General features: G+C 31.3%; 2 protein-coding genes across 3 annotated transcripts; both read right to left on the bottom strand.

Annotated features, from left to right (window-relative positions):
- Positions 1 to 558: 558 nt before the first annotated feature.
- Positions 559 to 12509, bottom strand: LOC123672070 (vacuolar protein sorting-associated protein 8 homolog). Of its 2 annotated transcripts, none has more exons than XM_045606047.1 (13): positions 12277 to 12509; positions 12076 to 12214; positions 11828 to 12022; positions 11580 to 11776; positions 11115 to 11433; positions 10607 to 11033; positions 7236 to 7524; positions 6645 to 6864; positions 6366 to 6581; positions 5753 to 5983; positions 3588 to 4199; positions 1759 to 2203; positions 559 to 1091 (listed from the first exon to the last, which is right to left on the bottom strand). In XM_045606047.1, exons 2-13 carry the CDS (start codon positions 12130 to 12132, stop codon positions 802 to 804), a joined length of 3498 nt encoding a protein of 1165 aa, XP_045462003.1. In that variant the 5' UTR covers positions 12133 to 12214; positions 12277 to 12509; the 3' UTR covers positions 559 to 801. The 2 variants fall into 2 exon arrangements, with proteins under 2 accessions (XP_045462003.1, XP_045462002.1); XM_045606046.1 differs by having other exon boundaries at positions 12289 to 12509.
- Positions 12510 to 13493: 984 nt separating this feature from the next.
- On the bottom strand, positions 13494 to 20968 carry LOC123672073 (negative elongation factor D). The gene is made up of 12 exons (XM_045606056.1): positions 20859 to 20968; positions 20646 to 20788; positions 20355 to 20577; positions 18935 to 19152; positions 18608 to 18757; positions 18363 to 18493; positions 17433 to 17620; positions 16041 to 16293; positions 15755 to 15965; positions 15010 to 15150; positions 14784 to 14913; positions 13494 to 13665 (listed from the first exon to the last, which is right to left on the bottom strand). Exons 2-12 carry the CDS (start codon positions 20697 to 20699, stop codon positions 13631 to 13633), a joined length of 1734 nt encoding a protein of 577 aa, XP_045462012.1. The 5' UTR covers positions 20700 to 20788; positions 20859 to 20968; the 3' UTR covers positions 13494 to 13630.
- Positions 20969 to 21073: the final 105 nt, after the last annotated feature.

The following is a 21073-nucleotide window of genomic DNA, read 5'->3' as shown; positions in this document are numbered from 1 at the left end:
GGAATTTCCAAAATTTAAATTCTAATCCAGAATTTCGGAGAGAGAATTTTTTAATATAAAATTTGAAATGTGAAATATTTCAAGAGTTTTACAGTTCGAGTTATGAATATTTGGAAAGATATAGATGACTAATTCTGAAACATAAGAATTCAAAATATTGACTTATATGAAACAAAAAATCCGATTGTGGTTTTTGAGGAATATAAGCTAAAATTTTTTTTCCATAAAAATCTAGATAACTCACACAGACCAAGAATAAAACTAATAAAATGTTATTACTATGGCTTTATTATAATAAGGTTACATAAAATATCACAATAATCAACATTTTTAAAACATTTACGTAATAGCTTTGTAAAATCATTTTGTATATGCCACAGAATTTAAAGATTATATTCTGCAATAGAATAAAATATGGAATGCTTTTAAACTTTAAAATATATTCAATTTGAATTTAAAACTTTTGAATTGATTAAAATCATTATTTAGGAAATATAATTTTTCAACATTTTCGAATTGATCATAATGTAATTTACATTTAACTTTTTTCCAATAAGATTTTGTACACTTTATTGTGGAATACTTGCAATGCGAGTTGTAGGATTTATGAATGAAAGAAAAGAAATTCCAATTATGATACAAAAATAGTGCATTTTTTATACCAATTTATAAAAAATTGATATCTATTTTGATCAAGTTCGAATATCCTAATTTTTTCAATATGTAATTCACAAGGGCATTTCACTATTCAGATATAATTTAAATACAAGAAAATTTTACAAATCTCATTGGACTAGATTATCAAAAATGGCCTTCTAAATCTGGCCTTAATCTTGAATTTATATCAGTAGTATGCCTACTTCTATTTTGACTTTTGGGCAGAACTAGGCATTTTGTCTTACACAAAGGGCATGTCGATTCTATCGATTCAGAAGTCACTATACATCCTTGGTGAAAGCAATGTCCACACCCATAAACCGAAACAGCACCTTTGTCGCTACTACTAAATATACTTAAAGAATGGTGACATATATTACATGTATTCGTGAAATATACTCCTTTGCCATTTTTTCCTAATGTTTGAGCAAGGCCTGGAACAATAACCATAAATGTCAATGCCTAGATCAAGTTTTCAAACTTGAAAAATCCAAATGAAAATCTACCGTGTTTTATCAAATGTACCAAAGTCAGAAGATTACTAATGTGAAATTAGGAGCTTTTGCGCGTTTGTTCAAATTTTTATTCATGAAATTAAACATGTATATTTTGACTTCAATATATTTAATTCAGTATCTGAACACAAATTTGGAGACTTCCTAATCAGTGACACTTGATTATTTTTTCCCATGTAAAAGATATAATAGCAGACTTTTCGGATTACTCCTTTCATATGAAAGATGAATTCTGATATTGAAATTTAATGATAAAATTTTTTCGCAATCTCACAAAATTCCACAAAAACATTTGTTTCATATTTCACAACATTTCTAAATTTCAGTAAGATCAGAAAAGTATTTTTTTTTTCAGTTAAAAATAAAATTTCATTTGGGTATAGATCTAGAATCATCAAATGGATTCTGCCTATTAATGAACTTAACAAAAATAGTAGAACCCTGAATCTACTCTCTGGCACATTCGGCGAACGGATAAACAGAATCTATTTTGACCTCAAGTTTCATACCAGTGTGTTGAACACAATTGTTTGAGGCCACAATTCGAAAAAAAATAAGGATTTCAGAGGACTCTACCTATACTCACTTTTGTGTAAATCCCTGCTCAATAACTGCAAAGTAGTTGAATGCATAGTTATGTCATGTCTGTAATCAGAAAGTATACCTTGAAGCGACACCCTTATATCTCCAAATTTCACATTGGAAACCAATTCCAGAAGCTGAGCTGGGGGTATATGCGGAGCTGTAGCGTGAAGTAACTGTCGAAGTGACATATTTTCACTACTTTTCTCATGCTGCAGAAGAACCATCCAAAGCTTTTGCGCACCTTCAGAATCTAAATGTTCTGCTCCACGAATACATAAACTCAGAGCATAATCTACTAGATTATGTTCAAGGAGCAATTCTAAGGCCTCAAGCCATTCACCGCCTTGTTCTAGAAGTAAGGCTGTAGCGGCATGGACATTATGTCTCCTGGTTATTTCTAATGCTTCTTCCATCCTACAGAATCCCAATTCCAAGAAAGCTCTAACCTTGTAAAAGTAAAAGTATTTTGAAAAATGATTATTGACTGTTATACAGTAAAACCTCGATTATCCGTTCTCCTATTATCCGTTTTACTCTGTAATCCGTGCTCGTCGACATTTTCACTCATCCGTTCCCACGAGCAGATATCCACTCGATTATCCGGGATTCAATTCATTACGCATGCGCCATAGTAATAATTTGGTATAATTTGAAAATGTTTTAGTCGATGATGTTGAGGAATGGCTAAATTCGGATTTAAATGAACCCGGTTATCAGATACTGAATGATTCAGAAATCGCATCAAAATTTTCCCAACCTAACCACTGTATGGATACAGACGATTGTCGATTAAAGTGTTGAAGAATTTTCCACGCAGGAAATAGTTATTCATAATACAAGTGCAGAAGGCATTGATATTCTTCCACGAGTTCAAAATTCAAAAACGAGCCACGAAGTGCCGAGTTTTTGAATGGACGAGTGGTAGAATGAGCCTTCTGTACGAGTATTATACATTATTTTCTCTAATTCATTGCATTTTTATTGAAATCAATGAAATATTTCCATAAATATCTTTTAGTGATTTTTGCATTGAAAAATGTTGGTTGGGTGAACTGATTTCTTCAAGGCAAATTGATGAATCGATAGATAAAGCCGTGGCGGAAAGTTCGGAGTACCAACATATAATAATAAAATATAACCATGAAAACTGTGCGTTTCAGATATATTCTCGCACGATTTTCTTCTACAAGATATGGAAGAATGAAAGGAATAACCACGAATTAGAGAAACACTGTTTCTGCCGAAGACGCGTTGAGATTTGCAAATGGTCTGATGCACTATTTAGAGCAGGAAAATGATACGGATTATATTGATGTCCTCCACTCGAGGAAAATTCGGGCTCACATTTGTCTCAAGATGAATAATAAAAAAAGACAGACAAAAATTACATACTTTTTCAACTAAAATATATACATTCGATGTATTATAGGTACCAATGCAATGATTTGTTTTTCATTTGTATATTTTTATATGATATTACGATTCTATTGATTTTGTTGCTTATTAAATAATTGTACCCTATTAATTTCTCTAATTTTCATAGTTGTTGTGCGTATTTTGAGGAATTTCGATTGTCTGTGTTTTTCGATTATCTGGGAACCGTTTCCCCTCCATTAGGCCGGATGATCGAGGTTCTACTGTATTGAATAACTGAATCTACATGTGACAATTATATTCAATTGAAATTGAAGTTTCTTCTTTTTCAAGACCTAAATATGTTAAAATCTGCTTCTTCTCTTTTTCTATTTGCTAGCAGAATAAACACTATGATGATATTGAAATAAATTTTCATTGTTGCTGATAAATGATAAAATACAATAAAACACTTACTTTATTTTGATCCTTCACAGAAAGTAGATCCAAATAAATTTCAGCAATTTTTGGAGGTAACTTAATATCACAATTGATCAACTCTTTTAGAAAATGATATCTTAGATCATTTTCTCCTTCCAGCATTTCGCAGAATGTTTCAATCATATCGGGGAAATAATCTATAACTATATCTGTTGTTTGTTTACTATCTATTTCTACCAATTCTTTGAAATGGACTAAAAACTGTTCTCTAATAGATCTGTCTTCATCATCTATATATTTCAGAATATAATTGAACACTTCATTTTTCCTTACTCTATCATTCAAATAACACTTGAGAATATCAGAATAATCATTCTTCAGTTCATATAAATACTCTGCGACACGAAAGCATTTTGAAACCAGAGCGCTTTCTAATAGTTTATCATGTGACGAATGGTTCAGTCTATTACTTGACATAAGATCCAACCAGGCTTGCTCTCTCTCCATATGATCTCGGAGTTTAATCAATTGAGAAGTTTCTTTGACAAGAACTTCATAAATTTTTTCTAATACACTATCTTCTAGATTTAACTTACTGGAAGTGACTAGACGACATATAAAACAAGCTAAATTTATTTCCTCTGTTTCCTGCAAAAGAAACAATCAATATATCGATTGCCCAACGTAAAAAATGTATTTAACTTCTCTTATTTCAATATTAAAAAAAAGTTCATTTCTACAGGGTGTTCTGATTTGTTTCCGACAAACTGAAATGGGTGATAGATCACATCATTTTAAGCAAAAAAGTTCCTATGAACATGGGTCCGGAAATGCTTCGTTTCCGAGATACAGGGTGTTAAAGTTGAAAAAATAATTCGCGTTTTCTTTAATATGTTTTGACTGCTTCGAAATCCTTTCATGAAATTATTCCTATTCAAATATTAAATTTAAATTCATTTTGAAAATTTCTAAGGCGGAATGCATGCGGATTTTCTATTGCCCACTAATAAGTAGAAGTGGTATGCTATGTAATTGTTGTTTTTAAGTGTTCTGAATATTCTGTTTCCTGAAATATTGCGTTGTTGGGATGCTTTACGAATACTGAGTTTTTATTTTCTTCGAAGGTCTGTAAAATCCTATTTCTCTGTAGATGATTTCTTCTTTGAGAATTATAAGATCTTCAAAGCAAAAACAAAAAAATTCTTGATTAATATGGAACCCTATTGTTTGGGGGATTACTTTATATAATCAAATTGTAAAACATTATAATTGACACTATTTCATTTTGTATTTTTTCTGTGTATGAAAATTTAAAATCTGAAATGAAGAACATATCTATCTATCTATCTATCTTTGTATGCTTCGTTCGGGCCTTTGGTAACCAATACCATTTTCCTGTATTTGTTGATAAGCTATTAACTTAGTTAACTATAATTATAATTAATGACATCTGAACCTAACACACTTTAAATCTGTCATTGTGTATAGCCATTTTAAATCTATTGCCGCAACAATTGTTGAATGTAAAACAATCAATCATTCGAAGATGTCATTTGTGCATTCAACAGAACGGTGGACATTTCGAAGACCTTCTTTAAAAATTATTATGTTATTTTGTTTTGTTCTAAATTGTTACTTCTAAAAAATATTTAAGTTAAAATTATTACAAATTTGTTTCTACATGTTTTGGAGATTACAAAAATATGGATTTGGCTTTAAATGCGTTTTTCTCTGAAACGGTTGCACCTAGCAACTTGAATGAGTTATACCTTTTTCAACTAGAAAAGTCAGGGGAATCGATTTTTTTAGTCCAGAATGACGTACAGGGTAGCACAGAAAAGTTGCTACGGTTTAAAGGGGACGAAATGATTGCCAGTGGCGCCCTCTAGAAAATACAACCAAATCGACCACAAATTTGAATTTCTCACCTCAAAAAACCCTATGTACCAACTTTCTTACAATTATTTGGAATCAATCGAAAGATATTTAAGAAAACACGAATTATTTTTTCAACTTTAACACCCTGTATCTCGGAAGCAAAGCATTTCCGGACCCATGTTCATAGGAACTTTTTTACTTGAAATGAAGTGATCTATCACCCGTTTCAGTTTGTCGGATACAAATCAGAACACCCTGTATATAAAAAAATTTATGGAAGAGCAACTATGGCATAATTGCCTAAATAATAAATAAGTTCTTACTGGAAACTCTGGTGGTGTCACAATTTGCATCAAAATATTGACCAGTCTTTGTCTATGTAACAATCCCATCTCTCCAGAAAATACAACTTCGGTAAAAGCTAATTCAATTACATTCAGACATTCCCTCATATTGAATTTCAGTAGGCTTCTCAAGTACGGGTATGTTTTCTCATGTTCAGTACCATTAATAGAATGTAGAGCTTCCAAACATCGCAGAACATCGAACTTGACCTAAAAATGTACAAACTGTTTTCAAAGGTGATTCTATTTTTGATAGGAGATAGAATCAAAATAATCTAATCAAAAAAAACCAGTCATATGCTATTCTAAAAATTTCAGATACATTTATGGATTTAGTAAAAATGTAATATAAATTACAAAAGAATTTCAAATTTTTCAATTTCCCATTTTAAGGCCAACTCTTTACTTGCAGATGAACATATTAAAATATCATTTTATTAATTGCAAGATAAACACATGTCCTTTCAATTCGCTATTCATTTTAGGTGGCGTTCTAATAAAAATAACACTTGATCTAGGGTCACATTATATTAGGCGATTTTTGGTCAAAAAAAAAAACTACTAACAGTTTGCATGATTTCAATAGTCTTACCCTTGTTATGTCCTCTTTAGGAATATTACCATTAGGATATCCTAATCCTGCTAGACATGATGAAACATAAACCAACATGGTATTTCCTAACCGCAGATTAGCTGGGGTGAGTTCTGATAAAAATTCAGTTATGGGACTGGTATAGTCACCAAGTGTTTTGGTTGTAATATGAATCCAGGCATTATATAATTTGTACCTCTTACATATTGTGAGGACCTGAAACAGTTTTGAAAAAATAAATAAGGAAGGTTCAACCACATTATTTGAAATTAGTTATACCTGATGAAGATCCAAACAGCTGATTTCCAACATCAAGAGGACATTTTCCAAGGTTTGCACATCCTTTTTCTCCAAATGAGATACTAGACATTGTGCAATGAAAGGTGTAAGGGAAGTCAGTTTTCCATTGACAATATGATCTGTTAATAAAAAATAGTACCAGTCTTGGTTATAATAATCATTTGATATAGCTTCCCATAGTTCATTGCACAGAAAGTCACTGTAATTAAAATGAACACATATACCTCATTGTTTATTCAAAATTTGTGCAATTATATGAAAATTATTGCTAAGTTAAGGATGTATTTATATATGTATTTGGTGAACATACCTTCAATTGTTTTAATTTAAGCTTATACAGTGTGGAAAAGCAAATGGAATGAATTAGTTATCTTGGTAACTGTACATATGGAAAATCCCAGATATAAATTTTAAATTATCATTCTTTTTCAAACTCTTCTCCCTTCGATAGACAAGTAACCAAGATTATCAATTTATTCCATTTGACTTTTCGACACTGTATATTATTCAATTTGTTATTGAATATCAATTGAATTCAATGCAAATCTATTTTATATAAAAAATTCTTACATTTTGTTTAGTTTGACACAACATTTTACTGCTGCAACCAAACTTTCCTTATCCACTGTGTTTTGATTCAAGCTATCAAAATATTTGAGAAGAAGGTAAGTTGCAAATCTCTCCTTGTTGGTTCCTTCTTCAGCTGCTAGATTCAGAGCTTCAGACCATCGCCCTTTATCACTCAAGTACATAATTCTTTCAGGCCAGCTCCTTAATTTGACCATGTGAACCGCTTTTGTTCCAAGAAGCAGTAATTGATCTCCTCTACTAGAAATACTATTGTAACAAGCCCTTTCACCTGTAAATTAAGTTATTCTCATTCCACTTCAATATAAAGATGAAGAAAGCACTAACGTGAAATCAGTACCTTTTGAGGGCTCGTTCATTCACTTCATTGGAGACCACCCACATAACTATATATGTATAAAGGATATTTCATCATAAACTGGACAAACATATATAATTGTGTAGATGATCATGGGCGCCCGCAGAAATTTTTCTCAGGGGGGGCAAAATGAAAATTATTGAAAAACGATAAGGCGTCCATGATTGTCGTAGGCGACATCAGTATTCCGTTTCTTTCTATTTCTGTATTTATATTTATCACCAGCGTCTACTCTGAATTTCAAAAGATCACTAGAATTGGTACAGGGTGGACAAAAATACAATAGTTTCGTAAAATAACGCATAATTTTCTTTATTAGTTAAATTAACAATACTTATTGTCTAGCGCTAATTGGTTTGAATGTAACACCCTGTAGTTTGTTAAATTTTTAGACTAATGAAACTGAGCTGTTTCCAAACATGTTTGGTACTTGTGGTGTAGCAGACAGAATATGAAAGAAATTATTTCTTATTTTTATACATTTTTATTAATCTAAAAATGTAACAAACTACAGGGTGTTAAATTCAAACCAATTGCCGTATTTTTGATAATATTGTTAATTTAACTAATAAAGAATGTTACGCGTCACTTTATGAGCACACACAAAACTATTGTATTTTTGTCCACCCTGTACCAATTGGAATCAATATGTGATACATTTTTGGAATCTGCTCAGCCAGAGTAGTCGGAAAATTGAGACAAATTGGGGTGTTCCTTTTAAAAAAATGACGCTGACGTCATTACTCGAAAGTAATTCACCCTTTATATTAGATTATTATTTTAAAATACGGTAAATTAAAATAAAAAATCGACGTGTTTCAGGATTATTTCTTAAAATGGTCTGTTTAGCTAAAAATGAATTTTGTTCCATACTTAACGGTTACGGACGCAGTGTATAAGATGAATTTATAAACAAATTGACACGCATGGAGTGTTTTCGGTTCCATGAATTTTCTCCACCCAAGAAGTGCTCAACGCGCCTAAGAAAGTTTTCAATTCAAAATATACCTCTGCCGATTATGGATTATATGTATAGTATGTAATTCCATTGAAAACCGGAAAATAGTTGTGAATCTATTACTTTCCTTTTTTCCTTGCCCTTTGGATTGAGAAAGTAATATTGAGGGTGTTGTGCTGAAAAATGAGGCATTCAAAATCTCAGGGGGGGCCATGGCCCCCCCTGGCCTCCCCCTGCGGGCGCCCATGTAGATGATACTGGGAGAATCATTTTTGCTTTATGACATAAATTTCGTTTTCGAAGCATAAGCAAGATATTCAATGTCATTTCCAAGCAATATTCTATTGAGTTATGTTACAATTATTATGTATAACATTTGAATTTACGATTTCTGGCCATATGGCCAGAGTATTTTAGAGTACTCAATTCAGAAAAGGTGAAGAAAAATTTAAATGGCGGAAAACCTGCAATGTTTCTGAGAATTTCTGTGAAAAATTCTTTTCATAAATCAAACAACAGTTTTTCTTCATGTTTAAAGCAAAAAAAATCCATCCGAAATTGATGAAATGTTTCACAATTGTACTTTTTTTTATACCTAACACTAACATGAAAACAGAAACAAAAAATATCAAACGGTTCTTTCATTAAAGCCATTGATTAAAAAAAAAAATTGGTTGGGCTGTGGGGTCTGAAATTTAGAAATTGGGCTGTTGAAACATTCCAAATGGCAATATAAATTTATCACAAAAAATTTCAGTGTATTTTCAACTAATCTCGTTGGGAGTTGAACTCCCCATCTTTAAGTATTACCTGTGGAATGTAAATTTGAAGTAATCCAAGAATATTGATGGCTGAAACATTTTAACGATTTCGGGTGAAATGTCAATGTGTAAAAAATTTTTGTTCGATTTATGATATATTTTTTTCATAGAAATTCTTAAAAAATTGTGTTCATTCAGAAAATGAAATCCAAAATATTGGATTTTCGTTTAGAAAAAAAATCCCGAACATTGCAAGTTTTCCGCCAAATGAGCACTCAAAAATACTCTAATGTGAACAGAAATCGTAACTTCAAAGGTTATACATAACTGACCACTCTCAATAGAATATTGCTCAGAAATAACGTTGAACACCCATGCTTCAAAAACGATTATCCCGGTGTCATCTAAACATATACATATATGTTCTTCCAGTTTATGATGAAACCACCCTGTAGGTATTTATTTTGTCTCCAACAGGTGCAATTGGTGCATGAGTGAATGAGCGCTCAAAAGCTCCTTATTTAACATCAGTGTTTTCCCCATTTATTTTTTATATTATTATACGAGCCACAAAGTGGAGTTTTTGAAATCTAAACTTGTGGAAGAATATCAATGCCTTCTGCACTTGTTTTATCAATAACTATTCCAATTTTCTTCTTGAATTTTCTATGGTTCTGGTTAAGCGATCAACATGAAATTTGCACAAAGCTTGAAATTGTTACATCTAAATGCAAAATTTTCATGATGATAGAATCTACCGTTACGAAATTAACAGAAAAATTAAATTTGGAATGGCCATATTTACATAAATCTTGGTTGGAAATTAAACATGACATTCAAGATCTGAACCCTTGAAATTTCTAGGACCTTTCGTCAAAAGTTATCCTGTACACAGACCAAGCAATCGAATTCGAGGATGGATTGTTGTTTTATTTTCTGTTGGAATTAAATTATTGTTGTTCAAAAACTACTGTGTAAACATAGTCTCTGATACCTGCCGATTTTGCTGTTTGGGAGACAGAAATGAGTGAATAAAAAAAAATTCATCAAGCTTTCAAAAATTGCAGACATTGTCATTGTGACAAAATGATAGAACAATTTCTTAAGTGAATTAATTCTAAAAAACTAAGAATACAGAAAACTACTTCAGAATATAGCTTTTCCTTCTGTTTCCATGAAATTACATAATTAAGTAAATTATTCAATTTCTAATATGGATGATCTTATCAATTTCATGTTACAGAAGGAAATAAATAATTCAAATTATAGAATTTACCTGCAAGTGAGAATGCCTCACTTACGCCTCCTCCCAAAGCGAGTGCTTTAAAATGAGCAGAATTATATACCAACTCAGCACTTGCCAATTCCAATACTTCTAGTTCTTTTTGTGAACGGACATCTAACAAATGAAGATTCTCACTTGTATCGATCAGCGCAAGATGTTGAGATCCCAACCATTGGATAGCAATGGAAGAATATGGGAGTTGAATGTTTCTCAGTGACATTAGTTTGACATTTTTTGATCCTTGTATAATTAATCGGGTAAAATTCAATTCATTTCCTCTTCCCCATGCCAATACGGGTTGGTAAATTTTTCCTATCGACACAAGTTGCCAAGATATTTGCGGCAATGAGGTAGAAATTTTTGGAAGGGGGTGACTGAATAGGCATTTCAGTTGAGGACGAACAGAAATTACAATAACCTATAAGCATATAACAATTAACTATTTTTTAAATGATCAATATAAAAAGGCATAAGTATTAGATTATTTTTACAAACCTACCTTGGACATTGTTGCCATAGCAACAAGCACATTTCTGCTGAGAAATTGCAAATCATAACCATGCACTAAAGGCTCAAAAACACAAACTTCCCCAGTGGCCCCTGAAAAAAGACACCTGGAATCCCAGGACCTAACTCCCAGTCTTCTGTGGAAAGACAATGAGAAGACACATCCTGAGGAATCACCACAGAGTGCCAAGTTATTCAAGAAAGTAAATCGCAAATGAAGTACAGCTGTTTGAGGTGCATGTGCATCTGGTAATCTTCTTAATACATCTCCATTGTTAGCATCTATCATCAGTATATAACCTCGTTCATATCTGAAAGTTAATGTTTATATTAAATTCAAAAATTCATATTGTGAACGAAAAATATCAAAATTTTGTTGAAATTATTTTCATCATATATTTTTATTGATAAAATATCATCGAACGTTTTATAATTTAGCTAGAATATATTTACTTACCCAGCTAATAACCTAGTTGAATCTAAATTGAAAGCAAGAGATGAAATTGCTCCTTGATCCCCAGTACTCAAATCATGGCAACACCAGCATAAGCTTTGTTCAGGATTGAAATTTAAGATGTAGCCATGCGATGTACCTACTGCAATGTATTTGGAACTGTTTGTGATCACAGTAGGCATACCTGCTGATACTCTCTCCTAAAAAATATCTTTAAGAACTATGTTCTTTGAAAGGCAATTTTTACTAACCCCTGCAGAGGTAATCTGCGCAGAAATACCTTGTAAGATACAATAAGACAATACTGAATGTGACTTTGTTTCCATACTTTGAAATGAATGGATAGAAGCATTGTCAACACTTCCTTCTTCAGACTCCATGTCCCAAAGTATACTTTCTAAGGAGGGTGTAGCAATTGGAGGAATATCAAATTCCGAATCATTTATCTTAAATTTGAAGAAATTGAAGTCATATGGTGATATAAGGCATTATATATTACCTTTAAAGTTATATCTAACAAGGAATCAGTATCCTCTACTTCGCAATCAGTACTCATTGTTTCTGTAATCTTACTCACAATTTCCAAATGAAAGTTATCTGTACCCAATTATTCAATTATTTCTAGTTATCCTCTACTCCTAGAAACGACATTTAAGTAAATATATATTTATTAGATCAATATGAAAAAAAAATAGTGTACCTAATTAAATACCTTTTGAACACATAATTTCATGAACTTGGTACTCATGTTCCAATAATTCTCAGATAATTAAATCATTCCATTCATTTCTTACTGCGCTTATTGTTTCCTAATTCAAGAAGTTTTTGGAGAAAAAAAAATATTTAAATGCATTCTATATTTTTACCGCTACCACCCAACTTTATGTTTTGAGGGTTTTGACAATTAAGACTACCGAATTTCCAAATTGGTTATGATTATTATGTTATGAAGGACAAGTATACATGAGAACATAGAAAATATTGAAACCGAAATAACATGGATACATCTTGATTGTTGTTAGAATTATTAGTATTTTATAGTTGTAGTAATATGTAATTTATTGCTCTGAGGAATAAATCTACAACTAACTAACTCGAGTTCATTTGAATCAAAATATATCTTAATTCGAATGATTGTTTTTGTAAAAAAAATAAGCCTAAAAAAAATCGAAGAAAACACTGCCTTGATGTAAGGAGCCTTTGAGCGCTCGTGTATTCATGCGTCCTTGAAGGCTACAGAACTATATATAGTAACTGAGATGTGTTTTATTATAATGTCATTGTTGTCGGTTAGTTTATCCATGAGTTTCTGATGATCCTGTTAAAATTTGGCTTGAATATTTCAATGATTATTTTACATATACATAGCACATACTATAAATATCAACTTAATCGGATCTGTTTATTACAGGATTATTATTGTTTCTTTTTTCCTGCTTGAATTATAAAAGGTTCTGGTGACACAAGATTGCACAATATTTTGGATTTTTTCTAGCACCATATACAATATCTACTTAAAAAAAATTTCCGCATCTTTCTTTTTGATATAGGTCATGTTCTCGAATCAAACTTTTAATATACAGTTACTTGCTATTGACATAAGAAGAGAAAATGTAAATAAAACTTTTAGAGTTCATATAATGAATTCACATAGTACTGAATGTTGAATGAAATTGAATGTGTTTAGTCCCAATTTGAATTTGATTATTCTAAATTTAAATTGAAAAAGTATAGATTAAATACGTAATTTTGAAATGATCAGACAAACAAAATTTTGAACAATCATAAATATGATTCAGAATTTGACTGTTAACAAATTTGAGATCCAAACCTACCCTGGAAATCTCAAGTTCCTAGATTTTCCGTTCGAGAGTTATCTTGTTCATGTCCTACCTGGTTCTGAATGAAAAACAATAATTTTTATGAATTTTATTGATACAATAAGACAAGACAAATACACATTTACATGTTCAAACAAAATCAAATATAATTAGGTATATTTGTCAGATTACAAAATTTAAAATGTAAATTAAAAATAAATTTATTTTGTTGGTTCAAATCAATGGTGTGTAATGAGCCTTACAGTATACTGAAACAAAAAAAATTAATTTTATTGTTATAATAATAAAATATTCTTATATGCTGGGTGATTCACCGCGATGCCCTGTTAGAGGTTTATGGAAAAAACTAATCATAATTTTGTGCCGAAAATTTGCATGTTGGGGCTTGATATTTTCAGATCTCTACAACTTCTGGTTATAGCGGAAACAGACTACTACTTCCTTATTTCAAATGGCTCACCCAGTATATTATTGTACCATCAGATTTTTTTATGACAATTTCAGCAATGTGCCATACCATGGGTAGAAACTCAACGTTTCATTAGTAAATGGCAAAAAAAAGAAAAAAAGGTGGCGACGAAGACTCACATCTTTTTGAATTTTTATACAGAAAAAGCCTTTTTCGAAAAATAATTTTTTATTTTTCGATTCTGTTAATATGTAACATTATAAAACTGTTTGCGGTTGTACATGGTGTTTATCAGAAGATCATGAACTTAGACAACTCAAATTCATAAAAACTCAAGATTTTCAAATTAGAAATTATTATTTCAGTCAATTCTACATATGAAAAGAGGGGAGGTTACTTAAGCAAACTCTATACCTAAAATGAATATTTCAAGAGTTATCGAGGAAGAACTTTAAATGAGGAGAAATCGCAATTTCTAACTGTAGTATTGCTATAATTGCCATAAAAAAAGCTATCTAATGATGCAATAATATACTGGGTCTGCCATTTGAAATGAGGAAGAAGTAGTCTGTTTCCGTTATAACCGGAAGGAGAAGTTGTAGAGATCCGGAAATATTTTATCTAATAGGCCATCGCGGTGAATCACCCTGTATATGATGATAAAAGATTGTCAGAAGATGATAAACTTTGTACATCTAGTTGTTTTAAATTTGAATTCTGAGGACCCAGAAACCTGCGATAAATGAACTGACAAAGAATTTCACGATTGCAGATGTTCAATTCAATATATCCAGAAAAGCTGAAATTCGTATTGGACCATCTGCAGCCCAAACAAGATACCACACTAAATTCCATTAAAATCGAATAAAAATTTGCGCAGACTGAAAGACGGACATTTTTTTATCCTGAAAGCACAATGCTTTCTCTACCTTTTGTAGACTAAAAAGCAATACCAACCTATGAATTCTGAAACATTATCATTCTCTCCATCAGTCCTCATACTTCCAGTTATTTCATCATTCTCAACCATTGGCATGAATAAGTTGACAAATTCATAACTGTAAGGTGGTCCAATTGTCTCCAAAACCTAAAACAAGTTTATAGCATAAATATTTGTTGATTCTGCCTAATTGAATTTAAAAGTATATTTACATCTGACTCTCATACTTTAATGAGAACTTACCTCTGTAACGAAATACCTGATCAATGATACATCTGTATCTCCTTTCTGCCAACATTGCTTGATATATTTTACAACAGGTACAACACAGCCAGAACACAAAAGGTTAACCATTCTATCTAATACCATTTTTCTCATCTCTAACTGAAAATGAAGATGTTTTTTTCAATCTTTTTGTATGTATGAACAAAAGGGTATAAGTAACAATCCTTAGTGTGAAATGTATACCCCTTTCAACTATCTATAACAAAATAGTTATTTATAATACAAGTGCAGAAGGCATTGATATTCTTCCACGAGTTCAAAATTCAAAAACGAGTCACGAAGTGGCGAGTTTTTGAATGAACGAGTGGTAGAATGAGCCTTCTGTACGAGTATTATACATTATTTTCTCTAGTTCGTTGCATTTTTATTGAAATTAATGAAATATTTCCATAAATATCATTTAGTGATTTTTGCATTGAAAAATGTTGGTTGGCAGAACTGATTTCTTCAAGGCAAATTGATGAATTGACAGATAAAGCCGTGGCGGAAAGTTCGGAGTACCAACATATAATAATGAAATATAACCATGAAAACTGTGCGTTTCTGATATATTCTCGCACGATTTTGTTCTACAAGATGTGGAAGAATGAACGGAATAACCACAGAATTAGAGAAATGATATTTCCAATTTTCAAAAATTATATCCTAAGAAAAAATCAAATCAAAGAATCAAATGTTCATGCAAAAATAAAAAAGAACATACCTGTACCAATATTTCCAACTCATCCTGCTTAGATTCAAATAATCTTATGAGTAAATCCAATACTTGATCATGTAATAAAGGATGACAAGAAACAACTTCATCAAGAAGTGCTAAGTGAATGGGAGTTTGTTCAGTCGATAATTTAAAATAACTTGGCTCGGTTACAGTACATTCAACCCATCTTATAATGCCAATTGAAACAACAGGAAACCTGATAATATATTGATATTTTTGTTAAACTTAAGTCATCATAGGATAAAGAAGTGGAAATATCAAATCAACTTACTTCAAACACTGATATATAGTACCTAAATCTGCAAGAAGTTCAGAACTTCCTTTATTCGTATTGCAAATTTTATGAACAGTTTCTATTGCCTTAATTGTAGCTTGTAGATCATCTTTCACTTGCGTTCGCTTTTGTCCTTTCTTAGCTTGAATTTCTACCACACTTGTAGCATATGCCAACAAATGAATGTACTTAGGTTTATGATCCGGATTTAGTTTCACTCCTGCTCTAAAGAGAGAACCAACAAGAAGTTCTGAAAACATTCCCAAAATGAGAAAAAACATACATAAAGCCCTGTGAATAAATCATGAAAAATAATAGGTTAATTCAATTCAATTGAATATGAATAAATACACTGAGTTTTCTTTCAAATAAACTTGGAATACGCCTAATTCAATGAAAATTTGTCAACTTTTAGAGTATATGTATTATACATAAAATATATACAGGGTGGCCATTTGAAAACGAAACAGACGAGATTACAGACGAAATAAAGTTTTTCGATAGGAATGCTCGGACAGGTCGATTTCTGTTTCGAGGGGGACAACTTAAGATGTAGGTTACAGACGCATAGCGCTTCAACCCTTGCTGCTACAACCCCCACCCCCAATTTTTGAATAGGGAAGATGGGGTGAGTGATACCTCAATTTAAAGGTATTTTTATACTGATTTCAGCACAGTAATTGTTTTTTCATTTTATGCATTAGTTCTCGAAATATTCATGCGTTAGTTAGTTAGGAAGGAAGCCACAGTCATGGTTGTTTTGAAGCTCAAAATGTCGATTTTTCACAAAACACTACAAGTGCCATAAAAACACCACTTCATTTTCAAATACTTAGTTAAGAATATTTCGAGAACTAATGCATAAAATGAAAAAACAATTACTGTGCTGAAATCAGTATAAAAATACCTTTCAAATGAGGTATCACTCACCCCATCTTCCCTATTCAAAATTTGGGGGTGAGGGTTGTAGTAGCAAGGGTTGAAGCGCTATGCGTCCGTAACCTACATCTTAAGTTGTCCCCCTCGAAACAGAAATCGACCTGTCCGAGCATTTCTATCGAAAAACTTTATTTCGTCTGTAATCTCGTCTGTTTCGTTTTCAAATGGCCACCCTGTATATACATATTACATATATAAAATAGAATGTGGTCCAACGAAAACTTAACACCTAACCTCTCCAATCAGAAATTGACGGGTCTGAGCGATTTTCCACTCATTTTAAAGTCGGAAATTCAAGGTCTTAAGTTTTCGTTTGACCACCCTGTATATGTACTACATAAATCTGAAAGAAAATTTATGCTGAGTATTTGAATTTTCTATTAGCGGTTTCAATGTTATGTTATCTAAGATCAAAATCAATGATTTGTCATATTCCGAATCAAAACTTACCTAAAAATTGTGGTGTTCGTATAAGATCAATTGGTGGAGGATCAGAACTATTGTAATTTCTATATAATACGGATATGTCAGCAGGATTCAACGTATTTTTGGATAACATGGAAGTTAATGCTTGACTTGCTTGAGGAAAAGAAGCAGCCCCATTCAGAGCCATTGTAATAGGAGTAACATCATTTCCACTAGACATACAAATCAAATTAGTAATTGAAAGATAAATTAATTGTGATTATTAATACAGTAGAGGTTATGGAACACCATAATGAATGTAAAATTTTAAATAATGTTTTTTCATCTCTATAGATCTCTTTAAAAAGTGATTTGAATTCATTATTTTTTTTTTGAAATATGCATTTGTTTTAGCAGATTATTGTTTTGTTTCGGGTTCATATGATAGATCCTTGAGTAATTTCATGCCCCGATTTTAAAAGCATATTTTGAAGCCACATGATTGAATGTTTTCAACATTTCTTGGCACCAATCGACACAAGCGTCTTTTTTTGAGAGATTGTAAAACTTTTCGGTATTCAATGCGAATAAATATTTTTGATGACAGCTAAATATTAATGCAATATTGAATTATTTGGAGCAACATAAGCTTTTGCACAGCATTAATTCACAACAACCGATTTTGGAGAACCTTTATGAATTTTGTTCTCTGGTCAAAGTGATTTTATCAACACATCGTTATTGCTTTAATCTACCTTTAATTTCATGTCCTGATTCAATTCCATTTTTGATTAAGATACATGTAACCAAGTCAGAAGGCTACTAAAATTAAAAATGATCTATGATGACAAAGACAAATTTCCATATTTCAAAACTAAGATAGTAACCCCCATATCAAAATGAAACAATTATAAACAAATTGAAATTTAGTAATTCCCTATATAGAATAAGTTGATTTTTTTACCAATAGCATACTTTTTTTGTGCACATTTCGTAATTTCTTGTGATAATCTTTTCATTAGACTGCCTCCTTTAGGTTCTTTTGCCAACACATGAATAACAACTTGACTATATACATAAGTATGTTGACCATGACACACCATTTTCTGAAAAATTGAGATTGAAATATTTATATTATGTCATAGTATAAGGAACTATATATATACATACTATGATTATATATATTATATTTATGTTAGAATGACGATTGGAATACTTACAGCACATTCTCTACTTGTATTTTGCCAATTTTCTGGATTTCCAAGAAAACTGGAAATTGAAGTTTTAAGAACCCTTGAAAATACTTCAAGTTGTTGAGCTGCTGTTGATATGCTGGTTATTTCCCCTTGGAAACCAGCATCTGATATGAGCTATTAGATAGAAATAAATAATATATAAATAAAATATATCACTCCATTTTTTGATTGAATTATTTATGTTTAAAGTAATATATGAAAGAAATAAACCAAAGCATGTACATTGAAATTTCACTAAAAGAACAAGAAAAAAATTGTTTTTTCCTAGTCACCTTGACTTATATTTCTTACCTTTATGGTGAAATTTAGCATCAAGCAATCAGGATATTCCTCTGCTAATCGATAAATCAAGGATCTCCAAGTTGGATGGTCTATCAGTTGTGTAAGCCATGCAGGAGTTTCTCCTACTTCAGTGAAAATGGTATCCGCTTTTTTCGGATCAAAAGTTTTCAAAATCATGTCTTTTAGATGGTTTTCAACCATGGCTTGTACGTCTTGAACCTTCACTCCTGAAATTATTTCATTTTAATATATTTGTGTTAGTATAAATTCAAGCAGGAAAATAATACATCAAATCTATATCTCAGAAACAAAAAGTACAAACACATTTTGTCAACTTTCTGGCAGAACAATAATATATAATGTTAAACCCAATAATACTTTTCTGTGTTTGGGTCGACCATTAAAGGTGAAAATAATAACTTATAGATTCTGTACATTTTAAAAAGTAAACTCAGAAGGGTTTTATTATTTTTTCCTATAACGTTTCCGTAGCTTTATTATTGAAAATAATAATTCAGAACACTTGTTGATATATAAACATATTATTCAAAAATCAGAATGGAATAGTCAATCATATCAGAGAAGAAGAAAATAAAAAAATAAATTTCACTAATTGTATAACCGGAAGTACTTAGGTCATAAAATATTTCAGTTTGGTAGAGAATATCAAATAACATCATAATCTCAATTTTCAGATAGACTGAGTTCGCCAGAAACGTCTAAAGGGTACTGAAACTTGGGACACCCTGTAAATATTATATCTCGTAGTAGCAATCTTTTTGCTTAATCTGATATAATATATATTATGTACGTACTTAAAAGTCACCTTTTGAACCTGTGACCTATAGACTACCAATCAAACCCCTTACCAACTCGATCATTTTAATGTGTACGTAAAATATGGTTGTGATGCATATATACGATACGGTTTATTGAAATATTGAATAATCTATAGGGACATCATAATAGCCTAAGCCTACTCCTGTCTGATTCAACTACTCACTTGATCTATTCAATTATATTCAACATTAAGATACAAATATCAAAAAAAGGTTGATGACAAAGTCACATTTGATATTTTCGATGAATTACTAAGTGTTTTCATAAATCCAAGATATATAGCTTAGGGATGAATTTAATCTATTTGCTTTGCTAGAAAACCATTGGACCAAAGGCACATCATACTTTATATTGATGTGTTGGTTAAACCTTGAAAGACATTAAGTAATAAGTGAATAAGTTTTGTTTGGCTTGGATTGCAAATTAGATTTACTCTTAGAACTGTTTTTGAAAACAAAATATAATTTTTCAAGGAAAATACTCGTTTTGAATTGATCTAATTTTTAAAAATCGTCAAATTTGGACCCAAGCTTGTCTGGTTCTGGCGTACATGAATTATAAAGAATTATTAAGATCTTTAATTAATTACCTCCTATTATTAGCCATTCCGCTATTAAATTGGCCATCTGAGCAACAGCTGTATAATTTGAAGATAACTCCTCAATGACCTGAAGGGGATTTCCTCTATACTGAAAATATCTTTTGAGTTGGGTGAAAATACCTGGTTCCATAATATAATCAGGAGTAGCAAATTTTTCAGCACACTCTTGAAGTACCATTTCTGGATTTTCAAGCTCTTCACCTGGATCAGACTAAAAGTAAAAAGTTGGATAACATTAAATCTGAGACTTAAACAATACCAAATTATTCAAAAACTTACTTCGGTATCCATTCTGTCCCCATCCCAGTTGGGATCATCATAATCATCTTCCATTATAAAATAGGAATGGTCCAATAAATCCAGCAAATTAAACAATATAAATTATGGTATAGCAAAGACCTTGTCCATTTTTCAAAAACTTACTGAAAAATATTAAATACAAAAAACTAAAAACCAAATAAAAATATTGAATGAGGTTAAGTTTTTGTTTACCATTTCTTCTCTAATTTACTATGGTCTATACCACAGATTAATACTAAAAAATCATGGATATCACCATAGACATATAACCATTTGTCTATGGATACCACAGAACACTAATGGTGGGTTTATGCACCGTACCAAAGAACTAAGACTAAACCTAAAAACTAACAATCAAGAATTGAACGCTAACAAATCAATGTGCTCATTTATGCACTTACCTAAGG

This window comes from Harmonia axyridis, chromosome 2 (assembly GCF_914767665.1).
Source record: "Harmonia axyridis chromosome 2, icHarAxyr1.1, whole genome shotgun sequence".
NCBI classification, from domain to species: domain Eukaryota; kingdom Metazoa; phylum Arthropoda; class Insecta; order Coleoptera; family Coccinellidae; genus Harmonia; species Harmonia axyridis.
This window is presented reverse-complemented; position numbering and strand designations above follow the sequence as displayed.